General features: G+C 59.7%; 3 protein-coding genes across 3 annotated transcripts; 2 read left to right on the top strand and 1 right to left on the bottom strand.

The window, feature by feature from the left end:
- Positions 1 to 207: 207 nt before the first annotated feature.
- Positions 208 to 7153, bottom strand: LOC311194629 (protein PML-like; the record flags this gene model as incomplete). Its single annotated transcript, XM_084267801.1, has 9 exons — positions 208 to 958; positions 1073 to 1229; positions 3161 to 3207; positions 3887 to 4100; positions 4195 to 4275; positions 4756 to 4808; positions 5001 to 5578; positions 5988 to 6555; positions 7108 to 7153. 9 exons carry the CDS (start codon positions 7151 to 7153, stop codon positions 384 to 386), a joined length of 2319 nt encoding a protein of 772 aa, XP_084123927.1. The 3' UTR covers positions 208 to 383.
- Positions 7154 to 8411: 1258 nt separating this feature from the next.
- On the top strand, positions 8412 to 13372 carry STOML1 (stomatin like 1). Its single transcript, XM_084268110.1, has 7 exons — positions 8412 to 8600; positions 8798 to 8904; positions 9050 to 9199; positions 9555 to 9758; positions 10332 to 10560; positions 11178 to 11396; positions 12429 to 13372. Exons 1-7 carry the CDS (start codon positions 8453 to 8455, stop codon positions 12629 to 12631), a joined length of 1260 nt encoding a protein of 419 aa, XP_084124236.1. The 5' UTR covers positions 8412 to 8452; the 3' UTR covers positions 12632 to 13372.
- A 781-nt stretch (positions 13373 to 14153) lies between these two features.
- On the top strand, positions 14154 to 19043 carry LOC311194717 (protein PML-like; the record flags this gene model as incomplete). The annotated part of the gene is made up of 4 exons (XM_084267916.1): positions 14154 to 14257; positions 14849 to 15327; positions 16549 to 17126; positions 18247 to 19043. Exons 1-4 carry the CDS (start codon positions 14237 to 14239, stop codon positions 19041 to 19043), a joined length of 1875 nt encoding a protein of 624 aa, XP_084124042.1. The 5' UTR covers positions 14154 to 14236.
- Between the last annotated feature and the right edge of the window lie 1902 nt (positions 19044 to 20945).

Genomic DNA, 20945 nt, shown 5'->3' with positions numbered 1-20945 from the left:
CTCCATGCTTTCCCTGCCCTCAGCTGCTATTCCCTCCCACTTTTCCCTGCTTTAAACCATTTCCCCCCCTCAACTCTCAGAGTTTTGCTTTCTTAGTGCCCAGCCCCAACCCATCAGTGAGATGTTTCTACCCCTGGAACCCCTCTTTCTCTCCAGCCCACACCTTCAGCTCCACACCCCACACCTGATCCATGCCAGGGATAAATTACTCTGTAATTTATTTTATAAAGATCTAAGTTTGATTGGTTGGGTTGCCCTCCCCAAATGCTGACCCAGAGTTCTGAACCCTCTAAGCTCCACGCTGGGTGCAGAGAGGGTCCACCAGTCCTGCCCGATGCTGCCGCCGTGAGCATCCCTGGAGCCTGAGACCTGACAAACTCAGCTCAAGCCTCTTCCAGCTCCCAGAGGATGAGGTTGCGCTGAGCCAGGATCTTGGCCGCCCTCTTGGCCAGCAGCTTCTCCTTCACCAAGGGCTGCAGGAGGATGTAGCTCTGCAGGTTGCAGTGGGTGAAGGTGTTCCCCACATCGATGTGGGTGGGGAGCTGCAGGTTCCCCCACAGCTCCTGCAAGGCCTTGGCTTTGGCCAGCGCGCTGCCCTCGTTGAGCTGCTGCTGCAGGTGCCTTCTCAGCAGGTTCTTCAGGTTGTAGGAAGGGGCCTTGGGCAGCTTTTCTTTCACCAAGGACAACATATCCACGTAACCACCCACAATGTGGCAGAAGTCTATTTTCTTGCCTGTGGCATCCAGGGCTTTAAAGAGAGCGGGCAGCTCTGATGACCAGAAGTTATAGACGATGAGGATGGGCCTGGGGAGGAGGAAGAGGTAATTGAGGAGCTGCTGCATCCCCACCTCCATGGGGACACCCTGGGAGAGCAGTGTCAGCACCGACTCGGGTGTCTGGATCAGCGTCTTGAAGGAGTGCTCCCCGTTTGCTGCTGCCACCTCTGTGACGTGCTGGGCTGCGGGCAGAGGGGAAAGGATGAGCCTGGGGTGAGTATTTGGGGGTACCCCTCTCTTCCCACACCCTCCCCAACCCACCCCAGCCCCCTGTGCCTGGAGAAGGCAGTGCTCACTTCTCTGGTCAGTCTTCAAGCTGAGGTACACCAAGGTGCTCAGCTCCAACCTGTCGTCGCTGGGGCTGCTGGGGCCAGTGCTGCGGTGGGGTGAGGTGCCGCTCCCGGACCACGTGGGGCTGGAGGGATTCTTGAAATACTTGGGCTTGCTGGAGGCCTGCAAGAGAGTGGAGAAGGGAGCCTGGTCCCACCTACCTGCTTGGACCTGGCTGGGAATCCTTGAGGAGCACCCTTGGGTGCGCCATTGGCCATGGCTCTGGTTGTGTGCGGTGCTACGAAAGCCCCAGGGGTCTGGGATGGCTTGCGTGTGTGTGTGTGCTGTCTCAGAAGGGGGCTGGCTGTGGGGAGCCCCACTGAGACCCCAAAACCAGGGTCTTGGCTGAGGGAGTGAGAGCAGAGCCCTGAATTCAGCTTGTCCGAAGCGGCGGGTGGGGTCCTGACGGTGGCCAGAGGGACACGACACACAAGCAAGTCTGGAGGCTCTTGGGCCGAAAAGGGACAGCATCTCATGAGGACACAGCTCATGCAGGGACATGAAGGTGGCTGAGCGGGCTCGCAGCATGGGATAACGTGAGGCTTGAAGGCCAGGGGGAGCTCTGGTGCCTCTCCAGCCTCAGCACGTACAGCACACTGACCCTCCTGCCCAGCCTCAGCAGGGATGGACATCCACAGAGAGCACTTCCCAACAGGAGGAGTAGGACAGCAACACATTCCAGAAACACAGACCCTGGGTTGCCTCCCTCTTTCCCCCCAGGGGACAATCCTGTACCCCTGGTCTGGGCACCTGGCAGCGATGGGGCGTCCACCTCTCTCCACACCGTCACCATTGCTCTCCATGCTTTCCCTGCCCTCAGCTGCTATTCCCTCCCACTTTTCCCTGCTTTAAACCATTTCCCCCCCCTCAACTCTCAGAGGTTTGCTTTCTCAGTGCCCAGCCCCAACCCATCAGTGAGATGTTTCTACCCCTGGAACCCCTCTTTCTCTCCAGCCCACACCTTCAGCTCCACACCCCACACCTGATCCATGCAGGGATGTCTCACAGCAAGCAGCTAACACCCCCTTTCCCCCCAAAAAAACCCAGCCTTGGGATATTCTTTTGGCACTAGCAGGGAGTGGGGACAGGGATTTAGCCCTACAAGTCTTTCTCCCCCAACCTCCTCATCTGTTAGAGATGGATCAGAAGAGCAAGGGAAAAACCAGCATGGGGGAAAAGGAATTAATAAGGAAGCCAGGAGCGGGCTGGGATTTAATTTGGAAACAGCTTTATTGAAGAGTAAGAAGAGCTTCTGTATTATTTTATAAAAAAAAAAAAAGAGGGGGAGGGGAAAGGAGGGCTGTTAGCCCCTCATTAAACCAGTGCTGGAAAACAAACCCTCTCCGGACCCCAAATTTGCTGGTGAAGGGGATATCTCAGCAGGCATCCCACGCCCTTGGGTCACCTAACCACCTCGGCCAGGGGCATCTGGTTGCCACCTGCCAGTCTGCAGCATCAGTGCTGGGAAATGTCACCAGAGGGAGTCTGGAAATGTCCTTTCTGGGGATGCTCAGATGGTCCCTACCTGCTCTGGTGGCTCCTGGGAGCTTCCTAGCCTGAGCAGGCAGGGGACTGAAGAACCCTCGGCACAGGGATGCTGCATTCAGCTTAAAAACTTGATTTTTATAGGAAAATGGATTCTTTTTTTCCCCCATTTTGAATGTTTTGAAGCTGAGGACAACCTTCCTAGTGAGGCAGAAAGGAAGAGGCCGTAAGGACGGGCTTGAAACAGTCTGGTGTGGGATCCCACCTCAGAGCAAATCAAAGAGGGGGTTACTGCCAGCGAGACAGGACCCTGGCTGCTCCACAATACCAGCAGATACCAGCTCAGGAAGGACAAGGTTTGGACCAGCCCAGATGCTTGGGAGCAACCAAAAGAAAAGAGGAAGCCATAAGCGAGTCTCTAGCTGCTGGTAGGAAGGGAGAAGGCTCTCTTGGGTCTGAGCACGGCTGGAGGAAAGGGAAAGGCACCCCAAAGGTGAGGAGGGGGTGCAGCTTGCCTCTTCTGCCTGCGGCGTGGCTCAGCAGGGAGGGAGTTCTGGCGTTACACTCACCGCTGTGTCTTCCTCGCTGTCTTCCGAGCTGCAGATGATGATGTCTTCTGCAGGAGGAACAGGAGGATGCTCAAGCTTCAAGACCCAGGGTTATTTTTCTTTCTTTGTGGAGCCCCTGAGTTTTCCCATGGGAAGGGAGGGAGGGGACACACACACACAATGATGATGGATTTTTGCAGCAGAGGGCAAAAGCTTCCACCAGGATCGTGCACCCCAACATAGGGGTGACCTCCTCACTCTGCTGCACCCCACTGATCCTGTACCAACCTCTCCAGAAGATGCATTTCATCCTCCCTTCCCCAAGGCTGGGAGCCCTCGCTGTGGGATGCTAGAGTGGAGCTGGGTGATCTCAGGGAAGAAAATGTGTTTTGCTAAAAATTCTAGAGGTGTTGGGGTTTTTTTTGGTGCTTTTTTCCCCCCCTAGGAAGATTCAGAGCTCCTGGAGCAGGAGGCAGGGGAGTGTCTCTGCATGCTTCCCCCGTGGCTATGTTCCTCCTTAGCCTTGGTTTTCGACAGGACATGGAGCTGGATGGAGCATCTGTGTCCACCCCTGGGCATTGCTCCTGGATTTACCCCTGGGAACCAGCTCCCACCCTCCGCTCCTCTGACCCAGGGTGGGGTCTGGTCAAGGCTCTGAGTGCAGAGAGGCTGAGAAAGATGGGGCCCCCCAATCAAAGGAGGAGGAAGAGATGGGGTAATGAGGAGGCCCATGTCCCTGGTCCCCACCTGCATCATCAGTGTGTCTGCTGTTGAGAGGGATCCTGCTGGAGTTCTGGCCCATGGTGGAGGTGCTGGGACCCCTTCTGCCATCCCACTGGTTTGAACTGGGATCACTGGAGTCTGGCATGTTGTTGTGCTCCACCTTCAGTATTTTGGGCAAGATCTGGGTGCTTTTTTCCGTGCAGTGTGAGCGTTTGGGCCACGTGGTGTTGGGGAAATTCTGGAGAGAGGAGAGCATGGGGTGGGGGGGTGTAAGGTGTCGTGGTGGCACCTCCTGGTCCCCAAAGTTTCCTGCCCGGCTAGGACATTGTTACCTGGCTGGTCTGCATCATCTCAAGGCTGATGGTGAAGGTGGGCAAGACGGTCTGGCTCTCAGGCTGGACTGGCTCCTCTTGCTGCAGAGAGAATACAGAGCAGTGTTGGGGTGAACCTCAAAGCCATCAGCCCCTGTACAGGGCTGGGGTATCCCCAAGCAGCAGGCAAAGCTTGCGGGGGGACAGCATCCTCCTCCTCAGGGGTGGGGGGGTTGGGGAAACTGAGGCACGGCTCAGCTCTCTGCCATGGCTCAAGGCTTATATTTGAGCTGTGGGTGTTTGGCAGCACTACGGTTTTCCCAATGGAAAATAAGGGATGAGCTGAAGGCTTGGAGAAGCAGGATGGGGTAGGAGTGTGCCTGGGTAGTGGGAAACGATGGCTACAGGCCAGGCGGTGCTCTGCCCAGGCAGAAGCATCCCGGGGGATTGTTGTCAGCGAAGAAATGGGAGTGATGGGCTGGGAACAGGCAGGCGTTCCCATGGGAAAGGCTTGCAAAGGGATGCAGGTCTCAGACCCATACCCGCACCCTGCCAGTGCAGCGGGATGCATGGGTATCTCACCAGGTCTTTATCCAGGGCCTTCTCCACCGTGGGAACAGCTGGGGAACTGGAATCTGCAATGGAGAGAGCGGGGCTGCAATCCCAAACTGGAGCCTCTGGGAGGTCCCGCTTGGCCCAGGCAGCAGCCGAGCTGGGGAACACCTGCTCAGCAGTCAGCTCTGAGGCCTGGGTGATGGGCTTCTGAGCTGCCCCAAGCCAGCACTGCCCGTGGCGTGGCTGGATCCACCCCTAGGGCAGTTCCTTACCTGGGTGCCCCTCCACACGCTCCACCAGCGCCTGCAGCCTGGCCCGGCACTCAGCCAGGTCCCCAGGCTGCGCTCGCTCCCCGCCCGCCGCCGGCTGCAGCCGCTGCAGCTCCTCCAGCGAGTCCCTGACGAAGGGCTGCATGTCCATCACCTCCTGCTCCGTGGCGTAGAGCTTCATCTTCTCCACCAGCCGCTCGCCCGCCTCCATCCGCCGCAGCACCCCCTCCACGCGCTGCAGCTCCCTCGACAGCTCCCGCCGGCCCAGCTCCTGCCGCGCCTCCACCAGCCCCAGCAGCTCCTCTTCCTCCCGACGCAGCAGCCGCACCAGATGCTCCACGCGCTGGCGGATCAGCTCCCGCGTCTCCCGCTGCGCCTGCTCCAGCCGGGCGGCCTCGCCCTGCAGCGAGGCGTAGCTGGCCTCCAAGGTGCTCCTCTTCTGCCTCAGCTCCCGGCTGATGCTGCCCAGCTCCTCCTGCCTGCGCTGGGTCTCGCTGCGGATGTCGCAGAACGGGGCGTGCTGGCTGTCCAGCAGCGCGCACGAGCAGCACAGAGCCTTCTCACACTGCCTGCAGTAGATGCTGCAAGGAAGCAAGAGCGTCCGGCAAAGCCGGTACCTGAGCGGGAGCCTGGGAATGTTGGGGAGGGAAAAGAGCTTCTGCTGTGCTGGCCGTGATTCCCTCTCCCCGAGGAGTTTCATGGGAGGGGAAACTGAGGCACGGGACAGGAAAGGGCTTGGCCTTCACATCACCGACTGGAGATGTGGGCATGAAGATGGGTGTTAAAGCAGCTTTGCTCCCCTCTCTCCCTCCCTCCTCCCTCACAGGGACCTGCCAGCCCCATATCACATCCTGCTCCTGCCCAGGGTCTTGCTGCACTTGCAGCGGTCCCTGTCCAAAGTCGGGTGATGGAATCCCCTTGGTTCTACCCTCCCAGAACAGCAACCCCAAAGCCCTCAGAGGGGGCCTGAAAACAAGGCACCACCCTAACCTGCAGATTTGTCCGTGGTTGGCATGGCTGGGATTGGAACAAAAGAGGTTGCAGGACTTCCTGGTGCTCTCCAGGAACTGATGGGCTGACTCAGCACGAAGATCCTCCACCCTCCTGGCCTCGTGGCTCTGCTTCTTGAAGAACCACTGGTGGTCCTCAAAACACTTGGTGCAGAGGAACTCCTCGCACTCGGAGCACCACACCGCCGCCGCTTCCCCCCGACACCGGCTGCAGCTCGGCCCAGCGCTGTTGCTGATCTGCTTGTAGATGCTGAGCCTGGCCTGCAGGTTGGTGAAGAGCAGGTTGTCCATGTCAGGGATGCCGCTGGCCTGCGGGATGGGCGTCCGGCACAGGGGGCACTGCCCCACGGGCTTATTCTCGCTCAGGCAATTGAGGCACAAGGTGTGGAGGCAGGTGAGGAGCTTGAGGCTGGGCGATTCCTGCCGGCAGCCCTCGCAGAGGACGAACTGGAAGTCATCCTCCTCCACAGGTGGGTGGGATGGAGGGGAGCACGGGGGTGCACCTGCCTTGGGTCCCATCTCCATGGGGGCAGCGGCACTGTCTCCATCTAAGCGGGATGAGGGGAGAAGTGGGTGAGCCGGATGGGATTGGATGGGATGGGATGGGAAGGGATGCTTGGTCCCACCCGTGGGGCAGCCCACTTGACCCACCCCACTGCCGGGAAAACATACAGGGAGCTGTGACGCAGGCGAGCGGCTCCTTGCCACCCCTCCTGTGAGGGGGGGGGTTGGGGGGTGGGGAGGGCAGAGGGGGACACGACATGGGGACCCACAGCCTCTTCCTGCCCTATGAGTGGGGAGGGAAGATGGGGACCCTGTTGACAGTACCCCCAATTCCTGTAAAACCTCCTGAGCAGCACCGGGATGTTGACACCAGCCTGTTGGCACCAGCCCTGTCCCCAAAGGTGTCCCTCCCTCAGTCGTAGGATTCCCCCCGCTCCCCAATAAAGCAGGCACCACGCTCCCCCCCGCTAAAAACACTCCCCTCCCCCACCCTCCCAAGCCAGCTATGCCCGCTGCTCCCTTTTGGGGTGGCCCTGGGCCAGGACTTGCCTCCCCCTCCAGAAAAGCGGGGTAACCCCCCCTCCCCTTCCCTTTACCTGCCGGGGGGCCAGGGGCCGGGGTGACGGTGGGGCTGTCGGGCATAGGAGCGGCTGGGCTGGGCTGCGCTTACCGGGGAGTTTCGTTTCTTCAGCCTGCCCGATGGGGGGGCGGGGGGGGGGGGCGGAGGGAAAGAGGAAGAGGTGGAGGAACCGCTGAGCAGAAAGGGGGAAGGCAGGGCCGAAGGGGTTGGAAGGGAGAGAGCTCGAGTTTCCCGCTCCCACCCGCTCAGTGCCCTTCCTGCTCCTGTCTGGTCCCCCGCCCCGTACCCTCCTACCCGGGCCCGGGGCGGGGGGGGGTTGCAGGCCCCGGCTGGGATGCTGCTGTTGGGGGGGATGCAAGCACCGCAGGGTAATGCTGGCGCCCGGGGAGGGGGGCTTGGATGGCGAACCTGCTGATGAAGGACCTCCCCCCGAGCTGTGCTGGGGTACCGGCTGGGCTCTAAGGGTTGCCGCTGTGTCAGGGCAGTGTCTCAGGCCAGGGGGGCTTCAAACCAGCCCTATTACCATCCGCCTCCCGCCCCCCCCTCGTTCCCCAAGCCCCCAGTCCCGGCTGTTCCAGCCTGCTCCAGGCTGCTCTTTGACCGTTGTGATGGCGGTGTGGGGGGAGAGGGGGTGGGATTTGGCATGATAAGAAGGCCCGATCGGAGAAGGAATGCCTGACAAAAATACCTCTCCCAATTCCCTGTGAGGCTGTGGGACCCTCAGACCCCCCCCTCCCCAAGGTGAACGTGCGACGGAGTCCCCGATCCTCCTCCCCAAGCAGTTCCTCTCCGGATAAAAAACTCACCCAGCCGTTGAGCCATGAGCGTTTCGTCCCTGTGCCGTCAGCAGCCACATGACAACAGACCAGGAAGCTCCAGCAGCTCCCTCCTTCCCGGCCACAGCATCCCCACCACGGCCTCCGGTACCCACAGCCGGGGCGCCGGTGGCCGGGGACACCCCAAGGGGGTGATGTCCCAGCTCCAAGGGGTTGCTCCAAGGGGCGGCTGAGCGCTTGCGGCTTTTGTCTCCCGGCTTGGTTCCTACCCGGAAGGTCAGCGGGGGAGGGGATGTGAAGCCGCCAGTCCCCGTTTCTGGGTGAGACCCTTGCGAGGGAACCCCCTTCCCCCTCCCTTGAAGGACTGGGTTTCTTCCAGCGCTGCCATCAGGGCTCCGCTCCTCTCCGGCGCCGCTCCCATTGTGCGGCTGGGCAGGGGGGTTGCGGGGCAGGGGGCGGGTTGGACGGGGCTGGGGACAGGCAGGAGCTGTGTCAGCCGCTGAGGAGGCCGCGGTGGCAGCGGGGAGGAAGGCTTAGAGGGCTCCGAGCGCTGGGAGAGAGGGTCCTGTGCGAGGCACCAGCACCATGTTCAGCCGGTCAGGGTACCAGGCCCTTCCCCTGGGAGACTTTGACCGCTTCCAGCAATCCAGCATCGGGCTCTACGGCGGGCAGAAGGGCTTCTTCTCCTTTGGAGCCAAGCAAGATCCGCTGGCGCCGGCCGGGAACACCGCAGGTGAGTCCCAACCTGAGAGGGGAGATGCTGCCTTCTCCTTTATCACCAGGTGTCGCCTTGGCTGGGTACCCCCTGTGCTGCTGGGGTGCGGGGCGGGGTGGGGGAGAGGCTTGAATGGGGGTTCACAGGCAGGGAACCGGGCTCTGGAGCAAGTGCATCCTCCGTTTCATCATCCCCCCCCCTCCCCTGCCCTGCAGACTCCTCCCAGGGTTGGTTGTCCTGGATCTGCCATGGCATTATCACCTCCTTGGTCTTCTTGCTGATGGTTGTCACCTTCCCAATCTCTGGATGGTTTGCCTTGAAGGTAAGGGAGGGAAGCAGGTGAGGAGGGGGGTGGCAACCCATCCTCCATGGTGGGGGGTGGAGACCATTGCCGGCTGTCCCCCCACTCCAGGCACCACAGGACCCAGGGTTTTGCCTCTGTCCTGGTCTGAACTCTCCCGTTCCAGATCGTGCCCACGTACGAGCGGATGATCGTCTTCCGCCTGGGCCGCATCCAGGCCCCGCAGGGACCCGGCATGGTCCTGCTGCTGCCCTTCATCGACCACGGGCAGCGTGTGGATCTGAGGACGAGGGCCTTCAACGTGCCCCCCTGCAAGGTGAGCTGCCACGGGGCAGGGTGGAGCCCCATCCATCCAGAGAAGGTGGATTTCTGGGGAGGTTGGGAGCAGTGAAGCTCCTCGGGACTTGGCCCACTTTGGGCAATGGATGTTCCTGGTTGGAGACATCTCAAAAACATCCATCCCTGTCCTTCCCAGGTGCCTTTCAGTAACGGCCCTGTGCTGGCAACAGGCCACAGCATTCAGAGTAGCCCAAACTTTATTGTTTGGGTGGGGTTTGTCTCTAATAACCCTCGTCATGAAGAAGTGAATGCCTTTGCTCCGGGGCTTTACACAGAAGGGTTGGGTCGTGGGGCAGAGACAGGGGAGAGAACTTGACTCCCCTCTGTCCTAGCTGATCTCCAAGGATGGGGCTGTCATCTCCATGGGCGCCGACGTCCAGTTCCGGGTGTGGGACCCTGTCTTGTCTGTCATGATGGTGAAGGACCTCATTGCGGCCACCCGGATGACGGCACAGAACGCCATGACCAAGACCTTGGTGAAGAAGAGCCTCCGGGAGATCCAGGTGGAGAAGCTGAGGATTGGGGAGCAGCTGCTGGTGAGGACTGCGCGGAGCCCCCAGACTGCCCAAAGCCTTAGGCCTCAGTGTGGAAGTGACAGTAGGGGAGAGCTGTAGCTGCTGGTGTCTATCTGGCCATGGAGCTGGCCAAGGAGGGGAGCTGGGAAGACTTGGTGATTAGCAGAGAGGAGATACCTTCAGCCTGTGGGGCTCCAGAGCACCGTGGCTTATCTTGAGGGGCTTTGGCCATACAGAAAAGCTCAGGTGTTGTCCACAGGCCTCAGCCTCTGTATTTCCATCAGGAGAATGTCTGGAGAGCGACTGCAAGCTGGAAAAGGTTTCTGGGGAGAGGAGTGGGACAGGGTGGTGGCAGAGCAGTGATGACTGGTTCCTGTAGATGACCTGGTCCAGGCCAAGAGCTTGTGGGTGGAATGTCTACAAGGGAGCCTGGGGGGATACACTGGTTATGTCTGGGGTGGTTTGGAGGTCAGAGATGCTTCCTGGAGGAGCATCATGCCAAGCTACATTGCCTGGGGAACACCAAGGAGAGGGGCCAGCCTGGGAGGGAGCCTTGGGCTACCAACACCTCTCCCTTTCTTCCTGACTCTGTAGCTGGAGATTAATGACATGACCAAGTCTTGGGGCCTGGAGGTGGACCGAGTGGAGCTGAGCATGGAGGCTGTGCTGCAGCCACCCCGGGAGAGCCAGGCAGGCCCTCTGGCCACCGTGCCACCCGTTCCTGTGCTGGAGGGGCTGGATGGCACCATTCAGCAGCTGGCTGCTCACTTCTTCAGCAACACCCTGGCTCTGTCTGGCAGTGGGACGGGTGCTCCAGAGGCAGGTAACCAACCCAGGGCCACTGCTTCTCTGTTGGGGGGGATGTCCATCCTGCCCAATGACCTTTGTGTCCCTTGGCTGTTTGACAGAGGACTCAAAGGTCTGGGAGATAGCATGCTTCTATGAGCACAGTATAAACAGGCTGTGGTTGGGGCTGAGGGGAGAGGAGAGGGGACCTCTGTGGGCACAGCTCCACATGGCACGTGGCACAACTCAACCTTCCTAAGGAGGCATCGGAGGTGGAACTGGGGAGGGCAGGAGCAGATCTGCAGGAGCCTGAGCTCAAGACCAACTCCAACCATTCTATCATGAGCCTGAGGTTGCTGAGAGTCAAATCTGAGGGCACCATGGGGGTTTTGTTGGCTTTATTTCTTATTCCTTTGGTGCCCTGCTATTTCCTTCAGGGATAATTTTGCACCCCCTGGTAGCAGGGGAAGAGTAACCCACGGCAGGCAGGAGGAACTGGCAAATCCATGCTGTCCTCTCCTTGCTTAGCTTGGAAACTTGCTGGAGAAGTGGGCTTCTCCATTCCACAGACCTTTGCTCGTGGGTCTGTGCAGACCAGCAAAGTTCACCGCTCAGAGGTGTCCCCTCAACACACTTCTGGCCCTTTGTCCCCAGCAGACAACGTGGAGACAGTGAGTGAGGTGGAACCCCCCACCGCTCCCCTCCTCGCCGCCCCCAGCAGCGCCCACAGAAAGCCCAGCGCAGACGAACTGTTTTCGGCAGTGGAGCCCATCCTCTCTGAGACCCTGGTCAGCCAGGTGGGAGCATCCTACCAGATCAACATCACCCTGCCCAGCGGCACCCAGAGCACCTACTTCATAGACCTCTCTTCAGGTCATCACTCTTTTGGGGTTGTTGTGGTGGAGGTGGGGAGGGTATTTCACACCCGTGCCCCCTTTTGCTTGCTGCAAACCCCACTGAGCTTGGTAGTCGGGGGCCCCAAACCAAGCCTTAGGGTCCATCAGCTGAGCACTGCAGTTGGGTGACCATGGCCCTGAGCCCATGCACCCTGGAAGTCCAAAATATGATTTGTTTTTGGTTAAACCCATGAATTTCCCTTCAGAAAGAGAGTGTTGACAGAAAATTGGCAGCCAGGTCCCCTCGTGACTGACCAAGTGGGATGGCTTTTAAGTGGGATGACCTCAGTGTTCATTGGCTCTTGCATGCCACCACCCCCCCAGGGGGAGTGATGGAGGGACATGCATAGACATGCATAATCCATTCCCCACTGGGTGCTGATGGTTTTCCTGGTGTGTGCTGGTTTTGGCTGGGGTAAGGTTAACGTTTCCCGCAGTAGCTGGTACAGGGCCGTGTTTTGGGTTCAGTGTTGATAACCCAGAGATGTTTTCGTTCCTGCTGAGCAGTGCTCACACAAAGCCAAGGCCTGTTCTGCTCCTCACCCCAGCAGCTGGACTGGGGAGGCATGAGGAGTCGGAGGGGACACGGCTGGGACAGCAAACCCCAGTGATCAAAGGGACATTCCAGACCATATGGTGTCATGCTCAGCGGGGCAAAGGAGGAGGAAGAGGAGCAAGTTTGGAGTGATGGGCCCATACTAGCTCCTATGGAGGAAATTAACTCTGCCACAGCCAAAACTGGCACACCACAGCAAAAGCAGGGCAGGGTGGGGAGGTGGACCACTCCAACACAGCACTGGTGGGGTGACACCAAGAGAAATCTATCTCTGCAGGGACTCCTGTCTCCCAAATCACCCCCCTCCCCCCCCCAGGTCCTTGTCTGTCATCTGGTCCACCCCAACCCTTGTGAAGCAGTGTGGGGCGGGGGGAGAGGGGGGATATGCCAGCAGGCAAGGCTGGATCCTGAAGCCCACTTGTTTCTCCCTCTCCCACCCATCGTGTCCCACAGGCAGCGGGCGGGCTGGCCGCGGCGTGCCCGAGGGCAGCCCCGACGTCCTTCTGGAGGTGGGAGAGCAAGACCTGCAGGACCTCTTCTTGGGTGACCTGCGCCCCTTGGCTGCCTACATGAGCGGGAAGCTGCAGGTGAAGGGTGACCTGCACCTTGCCCTGAAGCTGGAGGAGCTGGTCAAGGCAGTGAAGCAGCGTAGATAGAGCATGCATGTGTGTGTGGGGGTGGGTGTGTGTGTGTCTGTGTGCACGTGTCCTTGTAGGTGTGTGAAAGGTGTGGTGGGGGGAAAGGGGTGCTGTGTGGTGGCAGACATGCCCTGATGGAGTTCTGCTGCCCTCCCTGTGCAGGTTGCAGAAGCTGGGTGAAGACCTGAACGGGGAAACTGAGGCTGGGGTCCATTGCCTGTCCTTGTCTTCAGCTCTGCCTCCCCTGCCCATCCTTTGCCCAGAGGGTGGGATTTGGTGGGGCCCCAGCATGTACCAGTTTGCTTCTAGGTCCCTTGGCACAAACTGATGTCCTGCTGCCCCCAGAGCAGGCTGCATGGGCAGGCATCTCAGCCTGGAAGGGACACGAGCTGAGCAGATGGGACTGGGAGGAGCTTAGGGAACACTGTCCATGGGGTGGGGTGGGCAGCCAAAGCTGGGCACAGGGGCTGGGATGCCACCAGCGGGCTGGGATTGGGCTCCAACGTGGCACTGCCAACGGGATGCTGGTATTTATGGGGAAGGACCAGAGGTGGTGATATGGGGAATGACCTTTCTGGAGGTACCTGAGCCTTCCCCACACCATGGTTTGTGCTAAGTGATTGCGTTCCTTTGTGCTTCCAAGTGCTTCTGCATGCAGGGTCTGTCCGTGGGGGTGTGTGGACTGTACATAGGCATACAGAGATACTTATTTATTTTGTAAGCTCCCTACCAACTCTCCATGGACAATAAAACCTGATTTGCAGCCATGCCCTGGGGCAGTGGTGGGGCTGGTGACTTCTTCGAGCAGATGGGACAGCGTCCTTCGGTGCCTCAGTTTCCCCAATGGGACCACGAGGTGCTGCATAAAGAGGCCACGTGCTGGCTGGGTCCTGGGAGGTGCTGCTGGTCAAGGAGGCTGCATGGTGTGACTCCATCTCACCGTATGGTAGTCAGGAACACATGAAGTCCTGCCATGGCAGGGAAGAGGTGTCAGGATGTCTTTCCAGAGATGCTCAGCTCCCCTCTAGCCCCTAGCACCCCAGGGGCTGAAGTGTCTGGGAGCTCCAGGCACCTTTACCAGGGGCAACGAGGCCAAACCCCCTCCTAAATCTCTTCTTCAAGGCCTGGGGCTGGGTGGCAAGCTTTGGTGATCCTACAGCCACCGAAAGCCCCGAGGGGAGGGGACAGCAGCGCCCCACCGTGCCCTCTGCTTTTAGGGCTGCCAGGCTGGGTGAACCCCAAGTTGCTCCTGGTGGGACCCCCTTTATACGGTGCAGATGGCTGGGGGGGGGTGTGGGGGGGTGTCCCGGGAAGGTGCAAGGGAGGGCAGCGAGGGGGGGGGGGGGCAGCGCTCACAGCAGGGCACTGGGACCCCGCCTGGGGGGGTGCTGATGCTGGGGGGTGTTGGGGGTCCCCCCCCGCGGCTGCCGGGCAGGATTTTTCGGGGTATGGGGGGGTGGCAGGGCTGGGGGCGGGCTCTGCGCAGCTCCCCCGTCGTCTGTCCGTCCGTCTGTCCGTCCCCCCCCCCGCCCGAAGGAGGAGCCAGCTGCAAGCGCGGAAGAAACCGAAAGTGCAGGCGGGACGGGGACGGGGTGGGGGGGAGCCGGCCCTGCCCTTCCCGCCATGGGCAGCCCCGACACCACGGTGAGTGCCGGGGGGATGTTGGGGGGGGGGAGTGGGGGGTGTTCCGGCCACCAGGGAGTCCCCGGCCCCAAGGCTTGGTGGAGGCTGGGGGGGACGACACGGAATAAGAGTTTTGGGGTGTTTTCCCCCTTTCCCGGTTTGGTGGGTGATGGGGAGGGGGTGGTTGGTCCCCAGTCCAGGTCCCCCCACCCTGCGGGAGGGAGAGAGGGAGGCAGGAAGCAGAGGGATGGGCTGAGCGAGGGAGATGTGTGGGGAGATGGCTGGGAGGATGGTCCCCACCTTACCAAGGGTCTTTAGATGCTTCCTCCGTCCCCCATCCTCTGTGCTGCTGCCTCTGCTGCCCTCCCCAGCCCCACAGCCAGGGGAACTGTCCTGTTCCCTGTGCTCAGCTGGGCCCTGTGCCTTCATCCATCATCCAACCTTACCACAGGGCACGGGTCGTCTCAGGCCTGGTTACAGGCTCTGGGCATCACTGGTGGGAGTCAGTTGCTCCAAGTAGGGTTTGCAGATCACCTCCCCCCACCCCAGAGGTGGTCTCAGAAGCTCTTAAGAACACACCACAGGGCTCATGCTTCTCCCTCCCTCCCCAAGCTCATAGAAGATGACTTCCAGTTTATCCTCTGCGAGGGCTGCCGGCAGGAATCGCCCAACCTCAAGCTCCTCACCTGCCTCCACACCCTGTGCCTTGGTTGTGTGGGCAAGTACAAGCCCATGGGGCAGTGTCCTGTGTGCCAGACGCCCATCCCACAGGCCAGTGGCATCCCTGACATGGACAACCTGCTCTTCACCAACCTGCAAGCCAGGCTCAGCATCTACAAGCAGATTGTCGATGGAGTCGACTTGTCCTGCAACAACTGCAAGAAAGCTGGCGAGTTCTGGTGCCCTGAGTGCGAGGAGTTCCTCTGCACCAAGTGCTGTGAGGCCCACCAGCACTACCTGAAAAGGGAGAGCCACCAAGCCAAGAGGGTGGTGGACATCAGGGCAGGGTCAGCTAAGCACTTCCTCGAGGGCACCAGGAAGACCAGGAACTTTTCCTGCTCCAACCTGACCCACAAGAGCCATAATGTAAGGTAGGTCTAAGGAGGTCCCTTCCTACCTGGGTGGTTTCTTGCCACTAAGTCTCTTTGGGCGAGTCCGTGATGGGACTGAACAGGGTGTTCCTCTGATACCCTGATTGCCACCATGTCATGGGGAAGATGGGTGGGAAAGTGACTGGTAGGTTCTAGGGCATGGAGGGGGGGTTGGATGAACCCGGGTTGGAGCTGATGATGGGAAAGTGGGGACAGTGTAGGCTGAGGGAGGAAAGTGTGTGGAGTGCTCCTTGCAAGAGTAAGGAGGGGGGAGTTGATGGACCTCAGCAAGAAGGCAGCCTGTTGCCTCAGCTGCTGTGATGGGCACCAGAGAAGGGTGTGTTTTGCTGATGGTGCTAGAACAGCGTCAAGAGGATTTGGGGAACAGCATGGGTTGCAATGCAGGACAAGCTTCAAATACCCTCAAGGGAAGGTCCAAGTAAGAGGGGAAGGGGTTGGAGCATCCATGTAGGCCAGCTCTGGTGCTAGCCACAGCGGCCCAGACACAACCCTTGCCTCAACACCTCCCTAACCCACCACTTGCCAAGACAACCAGGTCTTCCATGAGGAATGGACACTGATCTCCATTCCCTGCTTCTTATGTTCTTGCCTTAGGTCTCTTATGGAGATAGGGTATGCTTAGGTCTTATGGTCTTACACATGACCCCAAGAAGTGCTCATGGAAGGGCAGAGAGCTCATTCCTTCTCTGTCTTCGTGGTGTGGGGATGAGTGTCTGTCACCATAATTGTATAATCACCGCAGAACCAACATGGCTTTTTGCAACTGGGGGAGTAGAAAACCAAATTCCTGGCCCAGACTTGGTGGCAACTTCAAGTCAACGAGCAGACAACCCCCTGATTTGATGAATGAATGAACTGGGAGGTGTGAGGTCTGAATTACTCTTCTGCTTGTGCTTGGCCTTCCAGCATCTACTGCAAGAAGTGCTGCAAGATGCGATATGGGGCTGGCAGGTCCCTGCGAGAGAGGAGGGAGGGAGAGAGGGGAGCAAAGCTGCTTTAACACCCATCTTCATGCCCACATCTCCAGTCGGTGATGGGAAGGCCAAGCCCTTTCCTGTCCCGTGCCTCAGTTTCCCCTCCCATGAAACTCCTCGGGGAGAGGGAATCACGGCCAGCACAGCAGAAGCTCTTTTCCCTCCCCAACATTCCCAGGCTCCCGCTCAGGTACCGGCTTTGCCGGACGCTCTTGCTTCCTTGCAGCATCTACTGCAGGCAGTGTGAGAAGGCTCTGTGCTGCTCGTGCGCGCTGCTGGACAGCCAGCACGCCCCGTTCTGCGACATCCGCAGCGAGACCCAGCGCAGGCAGGAGGAGCTGGGCAGCATCAGCCGGGAGCTGAGGCAGAAGAGGAGCACCTTGGAGGCCAGCTACGCCTCGCTGCAGGGCGAGGCCGCCCGGCTGGAGCAGGCGCAGCGGGAGACGCGGGAGCTGATCCGCCAGCGCGTGGAGCATCTGGTGCGGCTGCTGCGTCGGGAGGAAGAGGAGCTGCTGGGGCTGGTGGAGGCGCGGCAGGAGCTGGGCCGGCGGGAGCTGTCGAGGGAGCTGCAGCGCGTGGAGGGGGTGCTGCGGCGGATGGAGGCGGGCGAGCGGCTGGTGGAGAAGATGAAGCTCTACGCCACGGAGCAGGAGGTGATGGACATGCAGCCCTTCGTCAGGGACTCGCTGGAGGAGCTGCAGCGGCTGCAGCCGGCGGCGGGCGGGGAGCGAGCGCAGCCTGGGGACCTGGCCGAGTGCCGGGCCAGGCTGCAGGCGCTGGTGGAGCGTGTGGAGGGGCACCCAGGTAAGGAACTGCCCTAGGGGTGGATCCAGCCACGCCACGGGCAGTGCTGGCTTGGGGCAGCTCAGAAGCCCATCACCCAGGCCTCAGAGCTGACTGCTGAGCAGGTGTTCCCCAGCTCGGCTGCTGCCTGGGCCAAGCGGGACCTCCCAGAGGCTCCAATTTGACAGCTGGGTAAGGAGGAGGCACTTGGCCAAGCCAGTCTGGTGGGTTGGGGGACCCAAAGCAGAACTGGAGGTTATAACCCCTGGTTAGATCCTGTTCTCCAGGGGTTTCAAGTCTCCTTCCACGTGGTGACTTGGTGGAGCTGGGTCTCCAGCTCATGCAGTGGGCCACTCCAGCCTCCTCTCTGAAGGGTGAGATGCAGTTGTTGCATCCATCCTTCCCAAAGCAACACTTGTCTCTTGTCCTTACGCAGCACGGCAGCCCCCCAAGTGCAGCTGTCCTGGGAGGGAACGTGGTGACTTGCTTGGGATGGAGCCATGCTCTGGCTTGAAGGACAAGGGAGGTGAGTGGCAGCTGGGGATGAAGCATGAGGCACAGGGCCTTGCAGAAGCTGGTGTGGGTGAGGAAGAAGCAGGTGGGAGGGTTCTTGGGTGGTTCCCCTTTTGGGTTGCTGATTGGGCTGGCGTATCCAACCGGGAGGGCGAAATGTGTGGCTCTGTGTGGCAGAGATCCTGGTGTTTTGGGAATGATGAAGGCTTTGGCATCTGTGGTGTGCACAGGGATAGCGTGCTGGAGCATGCAGGTTTGGGCAGAAGGTGGTAGCATCCTTCCAGAAGAAGAGGGGTGGGGGGAGAAAGCGATGGGAGGAAGAGACTTTGTGGGGTCTTCACTGCTCCACCCCCCTGCTGCTGTCTTTAGACCAGGGCTATGACCAGTGTCCTCCTTGGCTTTCTGTGTGCTTCTGCCACTGAGGTCCCCAGGGCAAGCTCCTGGGTGATGGTCAGTCCATGGATGAGCCCAGGGGTGATGTCCTGGATAGAGCTTGGGGTTTTCTGGGGACAAGCTGCCTCCTACCTCCCTCTGTTCTCCCCTCTGCACCCCACTGAGGCAGGCTGGAAGGACCCTCCAAGCCCTGATTCTCCCCTCCTGCTCCCTTCAGCCCCTCTCCCTGTGACAGGTACCTCCGCTCCCCAGCACAGCTCCCCGACTGAAGATGAGACCACCCTGATCCTCGACCTCGAGCCTCCCAGGGAGCACTGCCAACCACATGGAGATGTCCCCCACAACCAGCCCTCTGCCCTCGCGTCGGATCCCTCCAGCAGCAGAAGACATGTGTGTCCAGACCAGGGAGAGGATATTCCCCTGACCCAACCCACCCCTCCAGCCCTTCCCATGCAGAGGGATGAGGAAGCAGAGGAAGACTTGAGGTCAGCCCATGGGGACACCGTGCCTCCTCCCAGGAGCATCCAGGACTCTTTGGCCTCCCTGCAGGAAGATTTCCATGCCTGGGCCAGGTCCAACGTGCAGCAGACGGACAAGTTCCTGAAGATGGGTGATTGCCTCCTGCAAGCTCAGCACAGAGCAAACAGGCACCTGGTGTCCATGACTCAGGAGATCCAGGCCATATCCTGCTCCCTGGCCACCATTGCCTCTGCTGTGGAACCCCTGCTGCATTCCATGGCCAACCCACAGAATGCCCCCACCACCAATATGGACTGGCCATCGCTGCCCTCTGACCTGCTGGACTTACTCCCTTCCAGCACCCCACAGATTAACGACCCGGTGGTCCCACAGGCTGCCACAAACCCAGGGTGCTTCAGCAGACCCCTTTCTGCCACCCCCCCTTCCAGCCCAGGGCTCTCAGAGACCCCCAGCCTAACCTTTGAGGAGGAATACCCCAAATCAAGGCACCACACCAGGGCCAAGCGTGGTGGGAAGCCCAGCACCAGGCTTCGAAAGCGGAGGAAGAAGTGAGGGGAGGGTCTGCAAACCAGGATGTCCTCCACAGACTGCTTGGACGACCCTTTGAAGGTCCCAGTGGAGACCAGGCTCTCCATCTCAATTCACTATGCCAGTAAATCCTCCTTATTTATCCTCCACTAGCAGAGTGGGCACCTCTCCAGCCCAGCCTGCAAGCTCACGCCTGGGTTCCAGCCTCAGTAGCATCTCCAGGAGGTGCCCCCAGAGCCACCCACAACTGTGCTGTGACTGGATGTGGGGCCCCCAAACACGCCTCCCACAAGAAGGGCAGCCCCCTACTCAAGCAGAAGTGGCCTTCAGCAATGTTGAAGGCAAATCCTCTTCTGGTTTCCAGTCCCCTCATCAGACCTGTCTGCTTCTACCTGGGACAAAACAGGACCAGGGCTGGGGACCTCCAGGCTGCCCATCTGCAGAGCACATCCCCAGCCTGGGATCAGGAGGGCATAGTGCTGCCTGCAAGCTCTGCAGAGCCCAGGAACCTCAGGGCTGGAGCAAGAAGATAAAGACTGTTTGTTCCCCCAGTTCCCCTCATCTCCTTTGCAGCCGTTAAGCAAAGCAGGAGGTTTTCTTGACCCTTGTCAGGCAGAGGGGACCTTGACCGAGGCAGCTGGATTGGCCACAGCCCAGGAGGGCCAGGGGTTTCATGCCAGAAATGAGGACACTGTGCATCCAGCTGGGCCAGCTGGGCAGGGGCCAGCTGATGTGGCCAAGCCTGTTTGGCTGTGCTCCAGCAGCAGGACACATCTCCATCCCCGACCACGCAGGACTGCTTTCCCTGGGCTCCTCTGTGCACACTCAGCTCTCAACCTCCCCCCCCCTGCAAAGAGGAAGAAAGTCCAAAAAGTGACTATCCTGATGTCATCAGTGAAGGTGATGAAACCTGAAGACAACAGTGATGGGTGGAACCAGACGCTGCCACCGCAGCTGAGAGCTGCTCAGACCAGCCTGGGACCAGCTGTTTGGTGTCCCCCATGACTTTAGTCCTTCAACTACCTGCATACACTCAGGCTATGTGATGCTGCAGTTTGGTCCTCTCTCCCCCATAGGATCTTGCCCAGTGCAGAGTGCTGCACATGGGACACAACAACCCCGAGCAGCGCTACAGGCTGGGGGAGACTGGCTGGAGAAGGACCTGGGGGTGTTGGGTGACTGCAGACTGACCATCAGCCAGCATGGTCCTGGGTGGCCAGGAAGGCCAACAGCATCCCAGGTGGCTTTGGTCTCTGGTCACTCCCCTTTATCACCTTGAAAGCACTGATGATCGTGAACAAGAAAGAGGAGATCACCTCTGTCTTGTGTGGTTTCCTGGATGTTTTCCCTCTGATTAAGGAGATACCTGAGAGGGATCACTACAAGCTAAAGAGGGATCACTAGCAGCTGAAGAACATGGTCAGCACTTACTTCCAGTGGCACTTTGGTGACTGCACTGCCATGGAGAACACCAACATCCTGAAGCTCCTGCTCAAGGTCCTGGGCATCGACCTGGTGAAGAAACCCAGGCTGATCCTCACTCAAGCCAGCCTGGAGGCCTTCACCTCCCTCCAGTCCTTGATGGCTGAGAAGCTCCTCACCAGGGGATCAGCACAAGCCACCGCAGTTGCTTCTCTCAGCCCTGGCCCTGCTGTGTGCACAACCCTGAGCAGGGGCTCCAGGAAGCATGCTGTCTCATCACAGCTCCAGAAAGGAAGTCCAAAGCCTCAGTAAGGTCAAGGTCTTCTTCCAGCACCAGGAGCAGTGGGCCAAAAGCCAAGGAGACCCTGACAGGCAGAAGTTTCCCAAGAGCTCTCCAGTACTCAGTTGTCCTCTCGCTCATGGGGAATGAGTCCTGGAGCCTCAGCCTGGCTCACATCCATGGTTTTGCCTTCAGTTTTTCCTGCCTGCTTTTGCCTGGGGTGG

Source organism: Gallinula chloropus (genome assembly GCF_964237585.1).
Source record: "Gallinula chloropus genome assembly, chromosome: 9".
Lineage (NCBI taxonomy): Eukaryota > Metazoa > Chordata > Aves > Gruiformes > Rallidae > Gallinula > Gallinula chloropus.
This window is presented reverse-complemented; position numbering and strand designations above follow the sequence as displayed.

What these genes read in the sequence shown, in the direction of transcription:
- STOML1 (XM_084268110.1), top strand. Translation starts at nt 8,453, where the DNA reads ATGTTCAGCCGGTCAGGGTACCAGGCCCTTCCCCTGGGAGACTTTGAC. An exon ending in GCCGGCCGGGAACACCGCAG is followed by an intron (nt 8,601 to 8,797) that starts GTGAGTCCCAAC and finishes CCTGCCCTGCAG; the next exon opens with ACTCCTCCCAGGGTTGGTTG. An exon ending in TCAACGTGCCCCCCTGCAAG is followed by an intron (nt 9,200 to 9,554) that starts GTGAGCTGCCAC and finishes CCTCTGTCCTAG; the next exon opens with CTGATCTCCAAGGATGGGGC.